This window comes from Equus przewalskii, chromosome 3 (genome assembly GCF_037783145.1).
Source record: "Equus przewalskii isolate Varuska chromosome 3, EquPr2, whole genome shotgun sequence".
NCBI lineage: Eukaryota > Metazoa > Chordata > Mammalia > Perissodactyla > Equidae > Equus > Equus przewalskii.
In genome coordinates, this window is record NC_091833.1 from 75,785,342 (window position 1) to 75,804,410 (window position 19,069).

The following is a 19,069-nucleotide window of genomic DNA, read 5'->3' on the forward strand; positions in this document are numbered from 1 at the left end:
CTGGGGGGCTGCCCTGTGTGTTAGAAGATGTTTAACAGCATCGCTGGCCTCTGCACACTAGATGCCACTGGTACCCACCTCCCAGTTATGAAAGTCAAAAATGTCTCCAGGCATTGATAAATATCCCCTGGGGGAAAATCACCCCGGATGGAGAACCAATGCTCTGAGCCTCAGTTTCCTCCCCTGTGTGATGAAAGTAGCATACCCTACTTGTAAAGATTACGTAAAGTGCACAACCAGAAGGACCTACCACTAGAATCTACAACTGTGTACTGGGGGCCTCTGGGGAGAAGAAGAGAAAAAAAAGAAGATTGGCAACAGACGTTAGCTTAGGTGCCAGTCACGGGAGTTTTCCTGTTTGAGCGGCATTGTCTTATAAACTCTCTTCGCATTGGAAGGACAACATATTCTCAGCATGTCTGTAGAAGAGAAAACACTCATTTGCCAGATCAAATAATACTTCACAATTATACCCCACATTATTTTACATTATTGCCCTTTTTATACATTTTGCCTTGTTTAAGCCTCACAACAATCCTGTGGAGTAAACATCATCAAACTCGTGCTAACAAAAGGGAAGTCTGGTTGAAGGAATAGGTGCCTCCAGACGCCCCTTTCCAGCTGGTTTCCTTCTCTCGCAAGCTGTTCGCTTGGTGTCTGACCAGAGGAGCAACTTCTGGAACTCCGGGAGTGATTTTGACTCCTGTAGTCAGAACTCTTTCTGTTGCAAGTTTAGAAACTCACTTCAGACTATCTTAGGCAAAAAAGAGAGAGAGAAGAGGGGGTGATTCCAGCCTCAAGGGCAGTGGATCCAAGTACACAGTGTGCTCAGGACTCTTGACTCTTTGCCCTCAGTGTGTTTTTTTCTCATTTTTTTCTTCCACCTCAGAAAGCTTCCTCCACACTGTGGGTGATAGTGGCTCTGGCAGCTCCACGCTCACATTAATATCACAACTTAAAGACCCCAGAGGAAAGAAAGGGCCTCCCCGCTCTCAGCTGCCTGTTGCCTGCCAACCTCTGGCTCCCCCCTGTGGCCAAAGGGTTGCAGCACCCCGGTGGGGCCATCTGCTGGGAGTGAAGTCGGGGCTGCGGGTGGGGATGGGCAGAGACAACAACACTGCTACAACTATCTTTTCCAGCTGAAACTTCTGTGAAAGGAAGCAGTGAAATTTCTCCCCAATAAAGTATTTTTTTAAAGTGGGGGCGGGTAGCAGTGAAGAGGAAAAACGCAGCTGGCGGCTGTGTCCCTCTGGCCTTCACGGCAAAGCTGCTGAAGCTCCTCATTGCTTGTTTGGAGGCTGCTGGCTTGTCCAGGGGGTGGAGAGGTGGAGGGACAACTCCTCCAAAGAGTATCCACAAAAAGCTCTGTTGCAGTTCTCCAGGGATCACTCAGTGAGAAGCCAGCTGACCCGAGTGTCCGGGGACATGTGACTTTACTGACCATCTCAGCGGAGAATCATTTCTTCAGTGCTTGCTCTGCCCCACCCCCACTAAAGTGCACACTTACTAGGGGAAAAAACCTGCCTGCGAATCTTTTCCTTTAAGCTTTTGAGATTGTGTAGGGCAGATCCCAGAGGCTTCCCAGAGGGTTCGTCCACGAGGGGTGGGGAGGAGGCATGGGAAGGGAAGGGAAGGAGTCAGGGAGAGGGAGAGAGAAACAGAAAGAAACGATTTTCTACAGACTTGCCAGAAAAGGCAAAAACCTGACTGCCGGCTTCTGCTGATTTTCCTCTACCTTATAATGTCATCTGCCAAATGCATGTCCTAAAGCAATGTTTCTCAAATGGCAGACCATGACCCATCAGCGAGTCCTGAGTTTAATGGAGGGGTCACAACCAGCATTTTCATTAAAAATAGAAAAGAGGGGCTGAGGGACTGGCTGGTCGTGTAGTGGTTAAGTTCATGCACTCCACTTTGGCTGCCCGGGGTTCACTGGTTCAGATCCCTGGCACGGACCTACACCACTCATCAAGCCATGTTGTGGCAGCAACCCACAAATAAAGTAGAGGAAGATTGGCACAGATGTTAGCTCAGGGACAATATTCCTCAAGCAAAAAGAGGAAGATTGGCAACAGGTGTTAGCTCAGGGCCAATCTTCCTCACCAAAAAAAAAAATAGGCCAGCCTACATCAAAAATCCCAAAAGTACAGGGTTCAGACAGCTTCCAGATTGGGTGAACACACCCATACCAGGAGGGTGATGCACCCCAACTCTGAGGGGACAGAAGCTCTTGTGCTCTGGACCCCCCAGACCTCACCCTGTATATCTCTTCATCTGGCTGTTCATCTGTATCCTTTATCACATCCTTTAGTAAACTGATAATCATAAGTAAGTGTTTTTTGAGTTCTGTGAGCTGCTCTAGCAAATTAATCAAACCTGAAGAGGGAGTCATTAGAACCTCTAGTCTGTAGCCAGTTGGTCAGAAACATAGTTGATAACCTGGGCTTATGGGGCTGGCCCCGTGGCCAAGTAGTTAAGTTTGTGCGCTCCACTGCGGCAGCCTGGGGTTTCACTGGTTCGGATCCTGGGCGCAGACATGGCACCGCTCATCAGGCCATGCTGAAGTGGCATCCCCCATAAGACTACCAGACACACTCACAGCTAGAATCTACAACTTTGTACTGGGGGGCTTTGGGGAGAAGAAGAAGAAAACAAAAGATTGGCCACAGATGTTAGCTCAGGTGCCAATCTTAAAAAAAAAAAAAAAAAAACCATGGGCTTGTGCATGGCGTCTGAAGTGGGGGTGGGGAGAGCAGTCTTATGGGACTGAGCCCTGCCTATGAGCTCTGACGCTATCTCTGGGTAGGTAGTGTCAGAATTGAGCTAAATTGTAGGTGTCAGAGCTGGTGTCAGAGATTGCTTATTGTGGGGAAACATCCCCTCGCCCCAACATATGGTGGCCAGAAGCGTCAGAAATGAAGTGTTCTCTGAAGATGAAGGAGACACTCTGTAGGAAAGAACCAGTTCTTCCTCACATAGAAAGGAAAAAACTGAGTTTTTTCCATTACACTGACCTAAATAATTAAACAGGCCATTTGGTTTTTCTCTCCTCTGCTTGTCACCAAACTGTTAAGAATGCAGACATATTGAAGATAACACGTGTTCAAGTCCAATTTAAGCTTTTGGATATAAACGAGTATTAGAATCTCACTTGTTAAACTGAGGTTCAAAGAAGGTAGCATGTCCTTCTTACTCAAGGACTTTTAGCAATAGCAGAACTAATAGGACAAGCCTTGTCTCCGAGACCCTTCAGGCTGCAGTGACACTTCTGATGGTGACACAACCTGGTGAGGGGTTTGAACTTTCCTTACTAGTGGTTATCGAGCCGATGTTAACAGGTCCCATGCTTTTGCAGCAAACCGCTAGCCTATAAAGAGTCGAAGGGTGATATTTTGAAATGGGGACATGGACAGAAATAGCCATATTTCGATGTTTTGAGACTGAGAGGCTCTCTATTCACTTCCTTTCCTGCCTGAACATTCTTCAGATTTGGGCTTTCATGACCTCTAAGACTATTCTCTTTTTTAAATTAAAAATAATTAAGTAGGGGCCAGCCCAGTGGTGCAGGAGTTAAGTTTGCACGTTCTACTTCGGCGGCCCAGGCTTCGCAGGTTCAGATCCTGGATGCAGACCTATGCACCGCTTGTCAAGCCATGCTGTGGCAGGTGTCCCACATGCAAAATAGAGGAGGATTGGCAGCAGATGTTAGCTCAGGGCCAATCTTCCTCAAAAAAAAAAAAGAAAGAAAAAGAAAAAAATAGTTAAGTAATAATGGTAAGGAGATACTATCCAAAGACATATAAAGAGTGAGCTCATAATCTCCCCCCACCTCCGTCTGCTCCCTGAAGTAGCCATTGTGAACTGCCCTGGTTTGTGTCTTTCTATAGCCTTGTTCCTGCCCAAACATATACAAACCCATATCCCCAGTATGCAGGGAGCGGTGGGAGTATAGTGTGCATATTACTCGGAAACTTGCTTTCCTCAGTAAATACTTGATGGGCATTCCTCCAGGGCTGCTTCTCAATAACTACATAATATTCCAAGTATGGATGTACCATAATTATTAAACCACTCCCATATTGCTTCCAATTTTTCATCCCCTTAAACAATGCTACCTGAAACTTCAGAGTACACATATCTTATATACAAGTGCGTTTTTTCCCTATGGGATAGATTCCCCCAAAAGTTACATGACTAGGTCAAAAGATTTAATTTTAGTTTGGGTAGACATTGTCAGATTACTTTCTGAATGGATTCAAGCCGTTCATACTCTTCCCAGCAGTGGCCACCGTTTCCCTGCATCCTCACCAGCACTGAATATTACCCCTCTATTTAGGTTTTGTTAATATGATGGGCAAAAGTATCATCTCATTATTGCTTTCATTTCCTTGACTATGTTGAAAATATTTTCATATTTGCATTTTCTCTTATATGGATTGCTATGCAATATCCTTTACCAATTTTTCTATTGGGTTGTTTCTTTTCATTATCAGTCTGTGGCTCTTTGTATATTAGAGATATTGACCCTTTCTCACGTATTACAAATTTTTTCCTTGACAATCATTTTGTCTTTTATTTCTTTGAGTGGCTGGGGATCTGCAGGGTTGAACAAACACGTATTTTATTTCATCATAAAACTCTTCTGAAACTTCACCAAAAAGGCACAACAAATATGTTCTGTGCTGCATAAATGTCCTTGAAAGGTTCCCTGAGCTTCAGTGAACCCGTGAAATGCAGTATTAACCTGTAGGAATCAGACTCACCCATCCCACTTCTGTAATCATTGGCACTTTTCTTTTTTTGGTTGACTATCTGCAATAGCAGGATTCAGAAAGACTTTGTTGCAGCTAAAATACAACCAGAGGGGCCGGCCCCGTGGCATAGCGGTTAAGTTTGTGTGCTCGGCTTCGGTGGCCCAGGGTTCGCTGGTTCAAATCCCAGGTGCAGACCTATGCACTGCTTCTCAAGCGATGCTGTGGTAGGGGTCCCACATATAAAATAGAGGGAGATGGGCACAGATGTTAGCTCAGGGCCAACCTTCCTCAGCAAAGAGGAGGATTGGTGGTGGATGTTAGCTCTGGGCTAATCTTCCTCAAAAAAAACAAATAATGAAGATTCAGTGTTTCTATGCTGTAGTGCTTTTCTGCTTTGGTCACACACAGAACACTTAAAGGATTCTGAAAGTCAGTAAACAAAGACCAGAGACATATTGCTTTAGCTGTTGAATCGAATTACTACTTAGACCATTGTTAAAAAGTATTTTTAAATAAGTGTTTCAAAATCTGCACCAGCATAAACCATTTCGGCCAGCAACTTGGGAAACAAGGGAAAAGATGCCTATTGATTTATCCATTTTGTCTTTATAGCATTCATATGAAGATAACACTAAGATACCTGGTTTTCTCTCACTAATAGTGGCAATGTGGGGAAATCCCAGAAAAAAAAGCAAACAAATAAACAAATACCAAGCATTCCAAACCAGTAATGTTAGATATTTTTTATAGAGTAGGAGTTGGCCTAGAATCCCACGTGGTTCGCAGAGTCCCAGCCCTGGTGTCTCTGAGAAAATAAAGGGTGAGTTTGACACTGAGATGAGAGCTTGGTAACAGCATACAGTGGGAGTGAGGCCACGTGTGGGAGAAGCAACATTGATGTAGAGTGTCAAAAGAAATTTATATACTATGATCTGGGTTTTCTTAACTCAAGATTTCTTAATTATAAAGGAAAATGAAAAGGAAACTATTTGAGACTGTAAATCCTTTTTTTCTAATTACAAAGGTAATATCAATAAACATCAGCTTAGCTCTTAAAGGAAGCCTGGGAAAGAATAAACAAACATTGCTTTGTGTATTTTTTTTTTTAACCCATCATTAAACGTATCTGACAGTTTTTGCTCTCAGGTCTGTCATAATGATTTAATGAACCCTCAGCCCTCAGAAAAAAAGTAATGGTTTTGGCTTTGGACTCAACCTATTATTTTCACCATTGATGAAGTTGTTGCAGCAAGAGCCCCCAGACTTGGACTCCTATGCAAGGTCCCAAGCATCAAACCTAGCACTGAGTGACACAGTTTGTCAGAGTCCAACATGGCATGGCAGGCAGGAAAAGGCCTGGCACTGAGAAGCAGAATTTACAAAGGCATGTGTGAATGATGGTAGCCAGTGGCAGGAGAGTATGACAATGTGTATTTCTCGAGCATCCAGAAAAATGTCAGTTTAAAATATATAAGCTTAGAGAAAAACTGATAGGAAAAAATAAAAGAAAATCTATATTTTATGTTAAGTATTCAGGAAAGGGTAATATGGAAATTGCCAGGTGTAATCCAAACAGAAAGTCTGATGTACGCCCTGTGCAATTCTTGGAACGTGGCTACTTCCAAGTTGATGATTCAGTGCAGAAAACTCAAGACTATTTCCTTTTATTTTTGCAGGTAAAAAGGGGTCACTATGGAGTTCAAAGGACAGAACTCTTGCCTGGTGACCGGGACAACCTGGCCATTCAAACCCGGGGTGGCCCTGAAAAGCATGAAGTAACTGGCTGGGTGCTGGTGAGTACCAAGAGCTGGCAAGGATTTCGTTCTTAGGATTAGACATAGCAGACCTGGCAGAGGTGCCTGAGGGACTTCCAGGCTGAAGGACCGTGCCCTCTGCACCTCTCTGGAACAGCCCTACCACAGGGCCGCTGCTCCTCTCTCAGAGGGAACTAAAGAGACTATTGAGTATTGCGGAAACCACCAGTGAATAAATGAGTTTTTTTCCTAAGAGTTCAAAGCAAAATCCTCACAAGGAACTAAATGACCCAAGCATTATTTCAATTAATTATTAGTATTTTATTTTACTTGACCTTGGATACTTATGGAGTACTTAGATCATATACCTTATCAAGGTCTCCCTCAAACCAGTATGTGCACCTGTCCAATGTGATTAAAAGTTGTCAGTGACATTTCCTGAGAGTATCAATCCTCCTGGCAGACTAAATACGGTAGCTCTGTGAATCTCCTAGTACCGGACATTCACTATTCCTAGCAGTATCTCTGCTATCAATCCCCTGGTCATCTTAGGAAACTTAGGAAATAATGACCTAATTGAAGCCACTGGAAAAAGAGAAGCCTGCCATAGAGGAACTAAACATCCTTTTTCTTTCACAGGTATCTCCTCTCAGTAAGGAAGATGCTGGAGAGTATGAGTGCCATGCCTCCAATTCCCAAGGGCAGGCTTCAGCATCAGCAAAAATTACAGTGGTTGATGCCTTACATGAAATACCAGTGAAAAAAGGTAGGCAACAAATCTCACAACCATTTAAAAACGACTAGTGCTTTTGTTTAATAAAGAACAGAACCAAGTACGAAGGTATAAGATGTAGCTCTTAATGAAATTCTCTGTTAGGAATCCACAAGGGCATTAAGTATGCCATCAAGATGTAGAGCACGTGGTGGATGGAATGCTATTATTGTGACTTGGAGGCTTTCCCCTTATCTTACCTGGAAGAGTCAAACTCAAACCTGACTGAAATGGCTTATATTTCCCCTAACTTTCTATCTACGTAGCATTTTTCTTTGGTCTTGTGTCTATTGTATTAAATCCCCATTTAAAAGGAAATGATTGTAGGCGATTCTGGTCCTTCACTTTGAGCTTTTATAAGAAAAAGCCACGATGTGAGTCTATTGGCAAGTACCCAGCTCTGTTCCGCCTCCATCCACTTCACTGTCAAAAGCTTCCTCTAAGCACCGATCTTGACGGCGTCAGAGCGATGCTACTTTACATTTATATAGTTCTATTAGACTGATGTCTGAATTGGCTTTTCCTTAAGCCAAAAATAAGAGCAAAATTTATTGTCAGCATTTGTCACACCACTGCACTGTGCAGATCTCTCAGCTGTGGATTGAAAGGAAGAAATATCAAGTAAAGATGTGTTTGGTCAGATTCTCTTCGGCAGGATGTGTAAAGCCAGGTGATGAAACAAACAGAGCAGTAGCTCAGAGACAAGGCATGTAGCTGAGTCTCAGCTCTGCCACTAATTGTTCCTCCACTTCAAATTCTGAAGGAAGGCTCCTCAGTCTCTCCGTGAAACGTGCTCTTTATAAGGTCCATCTCTCACACATGGACCAGTACAACAAAATCGCCTCCCACGTGTAAAATCATACAGCTCAGATTCCCGAGAGCATTCCACCATGTCGTCTGTACAGTTCCATCCCCACAGTGAGCGTCTTATTTGGAAATATTGAACTACCCTGAAAATTAGAAATCCACCACATCTATATATGTAACTAATTTTTATCTATCTTTTTCTTTTTTTAAACAGGTGAAGGTGCCGAGCTATAAACCTGGAGAATATATTCGTCTGCATAGCTAAAAGTAGTCATGAATAACTACAACCCCTGTTCTTGCCTAATAACCAGCTTCTTTTCATCCAATCCATTAACACTTTACTTAGAGTCACTGGTTTCACATAGTGAAATACACAATAAAGATAATACATCACAACTATCTACAAAAATTTATTGTCTATTTACAGAAGAAAAGCATGTGTATCATTAAACGAAACAAATAAAATGCTTTTTCTCACAATGCAGTACATATTTGTTATATTTTTAAAAGCCGTATCATAGAAACAAGACACAAACGATATTCACAAGTATCTTGAGACTCTTCTAAGAGTTAAACGCTCATCATTCGAGGTGCAATACTCATAGACATAAGTTCTTGAAACAAGAGTTTGCACGCATAAGGCATTCGCACCAAAGAAATCTGGGGGGAAAAAAAAGGAAAAACGTAATTAGCAAAGCTGTATGGAAGTGACCTCACTTCCCTACCCCAGAAAAAGGTACAGACTTGGGACCACAGATGACGACTAAATGAACAGACTGGTAGACTGGTAACACTCATCCTGCTGCCTTAGCTTAGGGGGTGGGGGAGTCTAACTAACAGGTTTTGGTATTTCACCCTTTCTGCTAGACATGGTGCATATTATTCACCCTTCTCAATTAAAAGGTTTTAAACTCATTGTTTAAAATTCCTTATACATGGCCTTATTATTTCCAGAAGATGAATCAAATTTATATATTATATATTTAGAAAAATCAAATTTATATATTTTCCTCATTTAAAACTAGGACTCTTACAGAGACATGCTATCAAAGTTGTGCAAATGTCAATCTTTTCCACCACAGTAAATCTGGCTGATGATCAGACCAACATGGTTATATCCTAAACAAATAGCAACTGCCAATAATGTCTATACACACCTGGGTTTTATTTCGGCAACCCCTGCACTCGTACGTATGGGTCCTTGTGTTAGCAATCGCCATTATTCCACAAAGATTGCAAACGTGAACCTGATATGGATCTGATGCCTCAAACAATCTTTCCCTTAAAAACTGGGCTGCTCCATGGGCAATCTGACAATCTCGTTCCATTTCTCCAAAACGCAGGCCACCATCACTGTTAAGGGGAAAACAACATATTATTTTGTACAGTCATGCATCACTTAACAACAGGGATATGTTCTGAGAAACACATCATTAGGTGATTTCATCGTTGTACACACATCATCGAGTGCACTTACACAAACCTAGATGGTGTAGCCTACTACACACCTAGGCTATATAGTACTAATCTTATGGGACCACCATCGTATATACGGTTTGTCGACTGAAACGTGATTATACAGCACATGACTATGCTTATTTTCTATTATCAACACCACTTCAACTAATGGCAAAGGTAAAGAATGACAGTAAAGAACTAGATGCTAAATTTTATACCCTAGCATTCTCTCTACAGGGTGGGGAGGGAGAAGTCTACCAACTATTTGATGTGCATTAGAAGGTCCCCAAGAAGAGTAAACACAGTAGATTCTCAAGTTTGGATATAATTTTCCTCATAAAATACAATAAAGTACAGAGTAATCATGCTATCATTTAATTTACTAGAATTCAACTCTATAGTCAAAAGAGAATAATTAAAAACCTCAACCTAAAAAAAAAGCAGCTTCTCTGTGAATGAGTCTCCCAGGCAATAAAGCCTGAAATGACAAATGCATGTTGGCAAAAGTAACAGAAAGAACAGGTGAATGATCACAGGTTTCCCAAGCGTGGAAGTGAAATGAAATGCACTGTTCAGATGGCCAGGCAGGTGGATGCTGATGGCTTCCTTAACATTCTTAATACATAAAATCAATGAGCTTCTACTGATATTACTAAAACACAAATGACTGGTCAACTCTGACGGATGCTAGACAACCAATTCATCATTTTGAAAACTAGTAAATAAAGGGAAAGAATCAAGCACTGACAAGACTTTACTATGTGAACTATGTCACCAAGCAACCAGTTGAGGAAACAAAGTTTCCCTCCATAAAAGTATCCCAGCTAATAAACGAAGGAATGATGCAATTAGAATCTCATCAGTTTGCAATCCCTATGTAATTAAGGGCTTTAGGTGAAGATCATTAATAGCTGCTAAAATCATAAAAGTGAAACAACCAGATATTGGAAGTAAACGATACCGCCTAAGAAGTACTACTGCAAAAGAACACAAACCCTTCCTCAAGGCTCTAGGTCTAACTAGCTATTTACAAGAAAAACAGGAACGCACACCCCAGCCACGCAATCAGAAAAATCCAGACTGTGAGAAACCCCCCAGGACAAACAGTCCAGTTTCTTCAACAAATAAACTGCAAGGAAAAAAAAGTTGGAGGGCAACTTACAGATTTTAAAAAAAAAAAAAGACACATCAATCAATTGCAAAGCATGGACCTTGTTTGTATCCTGATTAAAACTAACCTTTTTAAAAATCATGCAATCATCAGGAAAATCTCAACACTGGATATTTAAAAATATTAAGAAGGTACTATGGTTATTATTTTTTTTAATGTTCTAATCTTGTAAAACAGAGGTTCTCAAAGTGTGGTCTGTGGACTCCGTAAGGGTGAAAACAAAAAATAGTAATACTAACAACACATTTCCTTCTTTCACTGTGTTGATTTTGCACTAATGTTCACAAAAATAACTGAATAAAACTGCTGGTACCTGAACACAAATCAAGGCAGTGAAACCAACCTTTACTAGCAGTCATACTCTCCACTGCCAGTGAAGGGGGAAAGGGGGGGAATGCCAGTTTTACCTAAGAATGTCTTTAATGAAGCAGTAAAAATGATTAGTTTTATTAAACCCTGTCCCGAGTACACATCTTTTTAATATTCTATGACAAAATGGGAAGTTCTCATAAAGCACTTCTGCTGTATACTGAGGATGGTTGTCTTGAAGAAAAGCACTTGCACGGTTCTGAAATAGTCACTTTTACCCTGGACTATCTTTTTCACTTGAAAAAAAGAGCTGATCCAAGCTGCATTAATTCACCAACATTAACACCAGCTATGATAATTCAAACTTAGATATTCGGCAGACTTTTTTTTTAAATGAAGACAAGGAAACTTCAAGGAAAATAATTTTAAGTATTTGTTGAAAATGATTAAAAATTGAGTTTTTAATCAAAAGTCAGGATTTTTAAAACATCAATCCAACACCATGGGCTTGATAACTTCCCAATACTTAAAAAGACTTTTCTGATGACATCGGTGGGGCTATTCACAAACGCGATGTGTTTTTTTTTTTTGGTACAATGAAATGTGTTGACATTTAAAAATCTGCATAACTCAGTGAACCAATATTTTCCAAATGACCAATTATGATGCTACAAAATTATGCATGTGTAAAAGATAGATTCAAAGTACAACTCAGGCCAATGGATTTAAATATGAATATCTGATATGGTTTCAGATTCTACATCACAACTAACCTTTAAGAAAGTACAACTTGTCCTCTTGGTGTAACATCAAAAAAGAATATCCACAATCATCTGAAAAGGTTATTAAAATATTCCTCCCTTTTCCAACAGCTTATCTGTGTGAGGTCAGATTTTCCTCATATACTTAAATATAAAAAATAAAATACTGCAATGGAATGAATGAGAAGCAGACACAAGAACCCAGCTGTCTCTAGTAATCCAGATTATTAAAAATAACAGTTTGCAAGGGCTGGCCCAGTGGCAGAGTGGTTAAGTTCACACACTCCACTTTGGCAGCCCAAGGTTCATGGGTTCAGATCCTGGGTGCCACTCATCAAGCCATGCTCTGGTGGCATCCCACATAAAAAATAGAGGAAGATAAGCATGGATGCTCAGGGCCAATCTTCCTCATGCAAAAAGGAAGACTGGCAACAGATGTTAGCTCAGGGCCAATCTTCCTCACCAAAAAAAATGATTTGCAAAAAGGTAACCAATGTCACTCATCACTAAATTTATTTGGAAAATATTTTTTCATTAAAATTCATGTTATTTATGTTAATGTGTAATGAGTTTATTAGTGTTATTTTTAATAAATTAATAAATATTTTAAATCTCAATTTTAATTTCTAACATGATAAACATCAATTGACAAAACTCAACATAAAAAAAAGCTCTTTGTGGTCCTGGAATCAAGAATTTGAGAACTACTCTTTTATACATATATGCTGCAATATTTAAAGAAGAAATTACCTGATATCTGGGCTTTGCTTAAAAATAATCAGGGATTGATAGGGAGATGGATATAACAAAAATTGGCCGTGTGTTGATGATTATTGAAGTGAGGCGACAGACACATGGGGGTTTCATTATACCATTATCTCTATTTTTGTATGTGTTTGACATTCTTCATTAAAAAAGGCTAATTAACAACAATGATAATAATGCAGCTCTCTTACCGAGATCTACCCTCCATGGGCTGTCTGTTAAGGATCTGAATAGGCCCCCTAGCACGAGAATGAATCTTATCATCCACCATATGCTTCAAACGCTGGTAATAAGTGGGGCCAATAAAAATTTGTGATGTGATTTTTCGACCAGTGAACCCATTGTACAGGACCTGAAACAGACAGATTTTGAAGCATACACTTAAAAAAATTAAACAAGTTCAAAGAATGTATGTGCACATACTGTATGATTCCATCTTTAGAAAAATCAAAACAGACAAAACTAATCTATACTGTTAGAAGTCACGCGAGTGGTTACCTTGGGGTAGGGGTGGGAAGGCAGTGACTGGAAGGGGACACAAGAGGGGGCCTCTAGGCATAAAGGGTTCTGACAATTTTCTTTTCGAGATCTAGGTGCCAGTTACAGAGATGTGTTCACTTTGTCAAAACTCATCAAGCTGTACATTTATGATTTGTACACATATCTGAAGTATGTATTATAATTAAGAAAAGGTTTAATTTTTTAAGAATGAAACTACACACATACAAAAAAGAATAAACGTAACAAATTACTAACGTAAGAGCAAACATACCTCATTTCCTCTGAGATGGTAACCATAATCTGATAAAAGATTAGAAATCTTTTGCACATTAACAGCATCATTAAATGGAGTGGCATCACCAATTTCACCCTTGTTAGCTGATACCTTTAAAAAAAAAGTAGTCTTTTAAAGGCCTGCTTCCTTCTGTCTCCCCTTAGAAATCTATGACAAAAAATATATATATTTTTTATATCAATTAAAAAAACTTTCTAGAAAAGGGAAGATTTTTCATTAAGGTTCATTTCATTAATACATTACATATTTATAATAATCTAATTTACCTAAAAAGAAAAACTCAATTATAAGCCTTCAAATAGGAAGACATCCATGGGATGAGATACAAAGAAAAAGAAAAGATGCCCTAATATTTCCTATGGCTCAAGGAAAAGGACATTTTAATGCCCTAAAACTAAGCCATTCATGTGTTAGGCTACAGCCATTCTACCTTAACAAGATACTTAAAAACAGAAAATCTCCACTGAGAGATGCACACATAGCTAATAATACAGCTATAAAATAAGTTCACACTGAACTAACCACCAATGAATTAACTCTTCATCTATAGAGAAGAACGAGTCAAAAGGACAACCATATATGTATGCAGAGGTTGGATGCAATAAATTTTATAAAAATTCTGAATTAGCCATTACTTTGCAAATTTTTGCAAAAAGAAAAGGTATAATCATAACCAATTGAAAAGCAGGAAAATTAAGTATCATATGAGTTTTTTCCAAAGTACCCTGCCTCAAATATGAGAGAAATCACCTGTCATTCTGGAAGAAATATCAGTTTGAAACCTCTGTTTTTAAAGAAAATCTCTTACCTTCCCTTGAAGACACTCAATCAAGTGACCAATAGTCATACGAGAGGGGATGGCGTGGGGATTAATGATGATATCAGGGGTGATACCTTCACAGGTGAAAGGCATATCCTATAAAGGAATTTTTAAAAAGAGACTTAAACAAACTTATATCTCTTAGCTATGGAACTAGAACTGACCCCCCCATCTGAACTTTTCCATGATCTAAATTCTGTGCAACATCGTATGTTCATATATTTAAAACTAAAATTAAAAGTCAAGCCTCCACTACCTTTGAGTTCTTAAGTTAAAGCAAATTTTGATTTAATAAAATGTTCAACAAAACTTTGGGTCAGGGGTGAGAGAGATAAAAGATACGTACCTCCTGTCTATACTGAATACCACAAGTACCCTTTTGACCATGTCGGCTAGCAAATTTGTCTCCAATCTGTGGAATTCTAACAGAGCGTACCTGAATTCATATAAAAACAGGTTAGTTAAATTAATCTGGTTTACTTTCTATAAATAGCGATATAACAAAGCTATACTTACCCTGATTTTACAAAATTTATATCCTTCCTGGTTGAGAGTTACCATAACCTGATCCACAATGCCAGTCTCACTAGTTCTGAGAAAAGTACTACAGTCTCTCTTGGTATAGCGCCTATTGGTGCTCTCCAATTCATCTTCATTTTCAGGCAAGGTGACTGTTTTGCCTATAATAACATCATCTCCTGATACACGAACCCCAGGAGCTATCAAACCATCATCATCCAGCTTGTCATAGATGGCATGCCTCATACCTGCAAGGAAACAAACATGGAATTTTCTGAAATGGTACTATCATAGAGAAAAGTATTTAAAATGTCACATAATCCCCCAAAAAAGATTAAAAACCGAAACCATAAATCATAAATCAGTTCCAAGTCATAGAGAAGTTCACATGAATCTCTAATACCACAAACCATGTGTAGTGATAATATAATGCCCTTATTTCAAATATTAAAGACTATTCTGAACTCTAAAAAAACACTGGACTGAACATTGGAAAATAAGATTCTCCATTTGCTGGGCAACTTTCGCTAAGCTTGTTGTCATCTTCTGATCTCTATATTACATGAGAAAGAATATCTATGCCCTCTACACATATGCTCCCACAGAAACTTTGAATTTCATCTTATGTAATCCTAACTCCACTGAATATCAATTCACTATCTCACAGAACCACCCACAGGAAATGAGTAATAGGAAGATGCCTAAGGAAACAAAACACATTTTACTTCACCCAATACTATCAGAAGTCAGAATTGTAGCTGAGATACCCTATTTCCCTGGGACATCCCATCCACCTCACTGTATATATAGTTTTTAAGTGTCTGTGAAAATAACAAGTAGAAGAAAATAAGGTTGAGCTTTCTAGAAGAAACAAAAAATGCTAGGTATCCTCTCATTATTTATTTGTTAAATGTATACAAATATTGTGGCTAGACAAATATTATGGTCACACCACAATCTGAAGAGGGGAAGGAGCTCCCAAGCAAATTCATAAACTAAGGGAGAGAACACAGTACAAGTAAGAATGGGGCTGAGGTGTATTCCATGAAATTACATGACCTCTCTGATTTCCTAAATAATCTCCTCAGTGCAGGACCCACTAGGACAGAAGGACTATAGCAAGCACAGTCCTAGGTGAAAGACTAGGCAAACACATATTTTCTTAAATATGAGCTCTAAAAATGACATGAAAATATACTCCTACATGGCAAAAAAAAAAACGGGGGGAACCCAGAAAAATTATGGTAAGTTAACTTTGAATTCCATAATTTAAATGTCAGTATCACTTACCCTGGCATGTTTCACGTGTAGGCTTCTCAAAAACTTCTTCTTGATCAAATCCTTTTTTAGACTCCTGTTCTTTGTATGATCGATAGAAAACAGACCTAAAAACACATGGTTCTAAAGGTAACTTCTATTTGCCTTTAATAATAGGGCTTAGAACATACCAATAATTTTGACTGAATTGATATTTGGGAGACAATTTAAACCATGAATCTGGGACATGGGTTAACTTTATTAAGGGTCAAAGTTAAGTCCTAAATGTTATTACATGGGCCACACATGTAGCATTTGACCCATAACATAACACGGCTAGAATTCTATGTGAGAACAGGAAGGACCTAACATCACTGACTCCAACTTCCCACCCAAAACAAGAAGCCTTCCACAATGACCCTGAGAGATGGTCACCTAGGATCCACTCCAATATTTCTAGTGAGAAGCCTGTGATACTAAGTTATAATGTCCATCCTCTGCTCCTAGTGCTATTCTATGAAACTAGACAGAAAAAAACCCCTCCTCTTCTAAATTCCCAGTTTTTTAACCAATCTTCATATGCCATGGATTTGAAATTAACGATTATCAAAAAATAATCAAATTGAAGTATAAGAGAAAAAAGACTGAAAAGAAAACACACTACAATTTTAACAGCAGTTATTTATCGGCCCTAGGATCATAGCTTTATTTTTATTTCTTCTTAAGATGTTTCTAAATTATCTAAATGCAAACATATATTTGCTTACCAAAAATGGGGCTCAAAATATTGGCATCTGAAAATCCTGAGATACAAGAAGCAGTGTCTTCAGTTTTTCCTGACCATCAACCAGGGCTCTCTGGAAGGGCACTGATTTCCCACACTAACCTCTATGCAGACATCCATACAACAGCATGTGCCTGCCAGATACCCACAAAGCTTCGCGAATGCAGACAAAAGATTATACACCTTAACAGAAAATTTTCTCTATTGTCAGATCAAAATTTCTTCCAGCCTACCCTTCAAAACCACCAAAAAGTTTAGATACATACAAGTTAGTTATTTTTAAAGAACTTTTTTGATTAAATAATTAATATTTCCACTCTGTGTTTTGACAACTTTTATAAATAGCTGACCTGAAAAAGCCTCGGTCTACAGCTGAGCGATTCATGATAACAGAGTCTTCTTGATTATACCCCGTGTACGATGCAATGGCCACAATTGAGTTGATACCTGTTAACACATTCAAGAGCATACATCAAAGCATCATCTGGGAAACAAAGAAAAACTGTTCCTTTTTATTTAATCATATTTGCCACAGATGTTTTTCACCATGGTAACCATCAAAGTCTACTCCTCCTGGAATAGTGATCTGTGAGGCAACTACTCTGATACCTTAATGATTAATATATGCAAATCTTAAGAGTAGTCATTCCTTGGGGCGGGCCTGGTGGCGCAGCAGTTAAGTGCGCACATTCCGCTTCGGTGGCCCAGCGTTCGCCGGTTCCGATCCCAGGTTCGGACAAGGCACAGCTTGATAAGCCATGCTGTGGTAGGCATCCCACACATAAAGTAGAGGAAGCTGGGCACGGATGTTAGCTCAGGGCCAGTCTTCCTCAGCAAAAGGAGGAGGATTGGCAGCAGTTAGCTCAGGGCTAATCTTCCTCAAAGAAAAACACAGTAGTCATTCCCAATGTATCCATTCTTATCATCAGTGATTATATATACAAGTCACTCGTATTTATGAAGTGCCTCCCTAAACCAAGTTTCACGATTCTCACAGCAACCCTATGCCATAAACAAGTATTGTTATTTTTATTATGAGAAAGAGCTAATTAAATAAATTATTCATGATCCCAAAGTTAATAAGCAACAGGCTCGAGCCCCAGCTCCTTGTCTCCTGATTTCTGGTTTTAGGTTTGAACCTGGTACTACTCTGCTGTTCCTCTTCCCAGCCCTGTTCTGTTCCTAGACCCTCCCGATGCCACCAAAACAGTGGTATTATCTTCCCCACTACAACCTTATTCTTAGCTGCAGCTGCCAAAACTACTTTTGATGAGACTGTAAAGAAAGTAACAAGTATTAAAGTAAGAAAAAAACTTGAAAACACACTATAAACTAGTAGACTGCAATATAAGAAATGATTGTTCATTGTAACCTATCATTAACTCAATAAAAATTAAAAGAAAAAAGAAATGATTATTCAATGCGAGTGGGGTTTCAATGAACATAATTCACATATATGTGAATCATCAGATTTTCTAGAAAAGAAAATACACTCAACTCTAAAGCTATTCTATTTAAAGATTTTATTTTTCCTTTTTCTCCCCAAAGTCCCCCAGTACATAGCTGTATTTTTTTTTTCAGTTGTGGGTCCTTCTAGTTGTGGCATGTGAGGTGCCACCTCAGCATGGCTTGATGAGTGGTGCCATGTCCGTGCCGAGGATCCGAACTGGCGAAACCCTGGGATGCCAAAGCGGAGCACAAGAACTTAACCACTCGACCACAGGGCCAGCCCCTAAAGCTATAATTAACATAATATCTTGATTTAAATATTTCAAATGTGGAGTAAAAACTGTGACTACAGAATACAAAAGAACCAAAATCTGGATGACTGAATGTTTTGGTTATCTGAATAAACAGTTTATATTTGCTTCCTTAAAGCTAAATTCAATTTCCAAAATACAACCCTCCCTTCCATCTCATTCATTTACTCCTTTATGTGTACAGCAGGGGGGCAAGGGTTTTAACAGGCGGAGTGCAGGTTTAGGGTGATGATGATGCTGGTCTGGGTTGGGGACACTGAAGATACACTCCTTTATGTCTTCAATTCCAAGTAATTCCCAACCCAAGGTAGGAACAGATGTGGAGAAAGAGATAACACGCAAAGGGCAGGCCCTCCTCCCTGACAACTATATTTGCTCCTTAAAAGCTCTGGCTTCTGTACCACGAAAAGCTTTCCGCTGGCTATTTAAAACACACTGGCAAGGTAGCTGATTCCAGAGTATGTTTTTAACTTGAATTCATTCATAACATTTTAAAAAGTAAATTCACACAAAAGCTTAGACTTCAAACTTTTCATGAAAAATCAGATCTGGCATCACCGTGTTTGCATATACACATCACAC

The 19,069-nt window shown here is 39.4% G+C and overlaps 2 protein-coding genes across 2 annotated transcripts in view; one reads left to right on the top strand and one right to left on the bottom strand.

Annotated features, from left to right (window-relative positions):
- IGFBP7 (insulin like growth factor binding protein 7) overlaps window positions 1-8,567 on the top strand; it is a 67,806-nt gene extending 59,239 nt beyond the window's left edge. Inside the window, exons 3-5 of the mRNA XM_070612877.1 lie at window positions 6,431-6,547; window positions 7,148-7,274; window positions 8,302-8,567. Coding sequence (XP_070468978.1) covers window positions 6,431-6,547; window positions 7,148-7,274; window positions 8,302-8,321 — 264 coding nt within the window. The 3' untranslated portion in view covers window positions 8,322-8,567. The remainder of the gene's footprint in view (window positions 1-6,430; window positions 6,548-7,147; window positions 7,275-8,301) is intronic.
- POLR2B (RNA polymerase II subunit B) overlaps window positions 8,485-19,069 on the bottom strand; it is a 44,517-nt gene continuing 33,932 nt past the window's right edge. The window contains exons 18-26 of the mRNA XM_008528626.2: window positions 17,078-17,174; window positions 15,977-16,071; window positions 14,684-14,934; window positions 14,514-14,603; window positions 14,156-14,263; window positions 13,324-13,437; window positions 12,743-12,903; window positions 9,245-9,440; window positions 8,485-8,747 (exon numbers count right to left, since the gene is read on the bottom strand). Of these exons, the coding sequence (XP_008526848.1) occupies window positions 8,658-8,747; window positions 9,245-9,440; window positions 12,743-12,903; window positions 13,324-13,437; window positions 14,156-14,263; window positions 14,514-14,603; window positions 14,684-14,934; window positions 15,977-16,071; window positions 17,078-17,174 (1,202 nt within the window). The 3' untranslated portion in view covers window positions 8,485-8,657. The remainder of the gene's footprint in view (window positions 8,748-9,244; window positions 9,441-12,742; window positions 12,904-13,323; window positions 13,438-14,155; window positions 14,264-14,513; window positions 14,604-14,683; window positions 14,935-15,976; window positions 16,072-17,077; window positions 17,175-19,069) is intronic.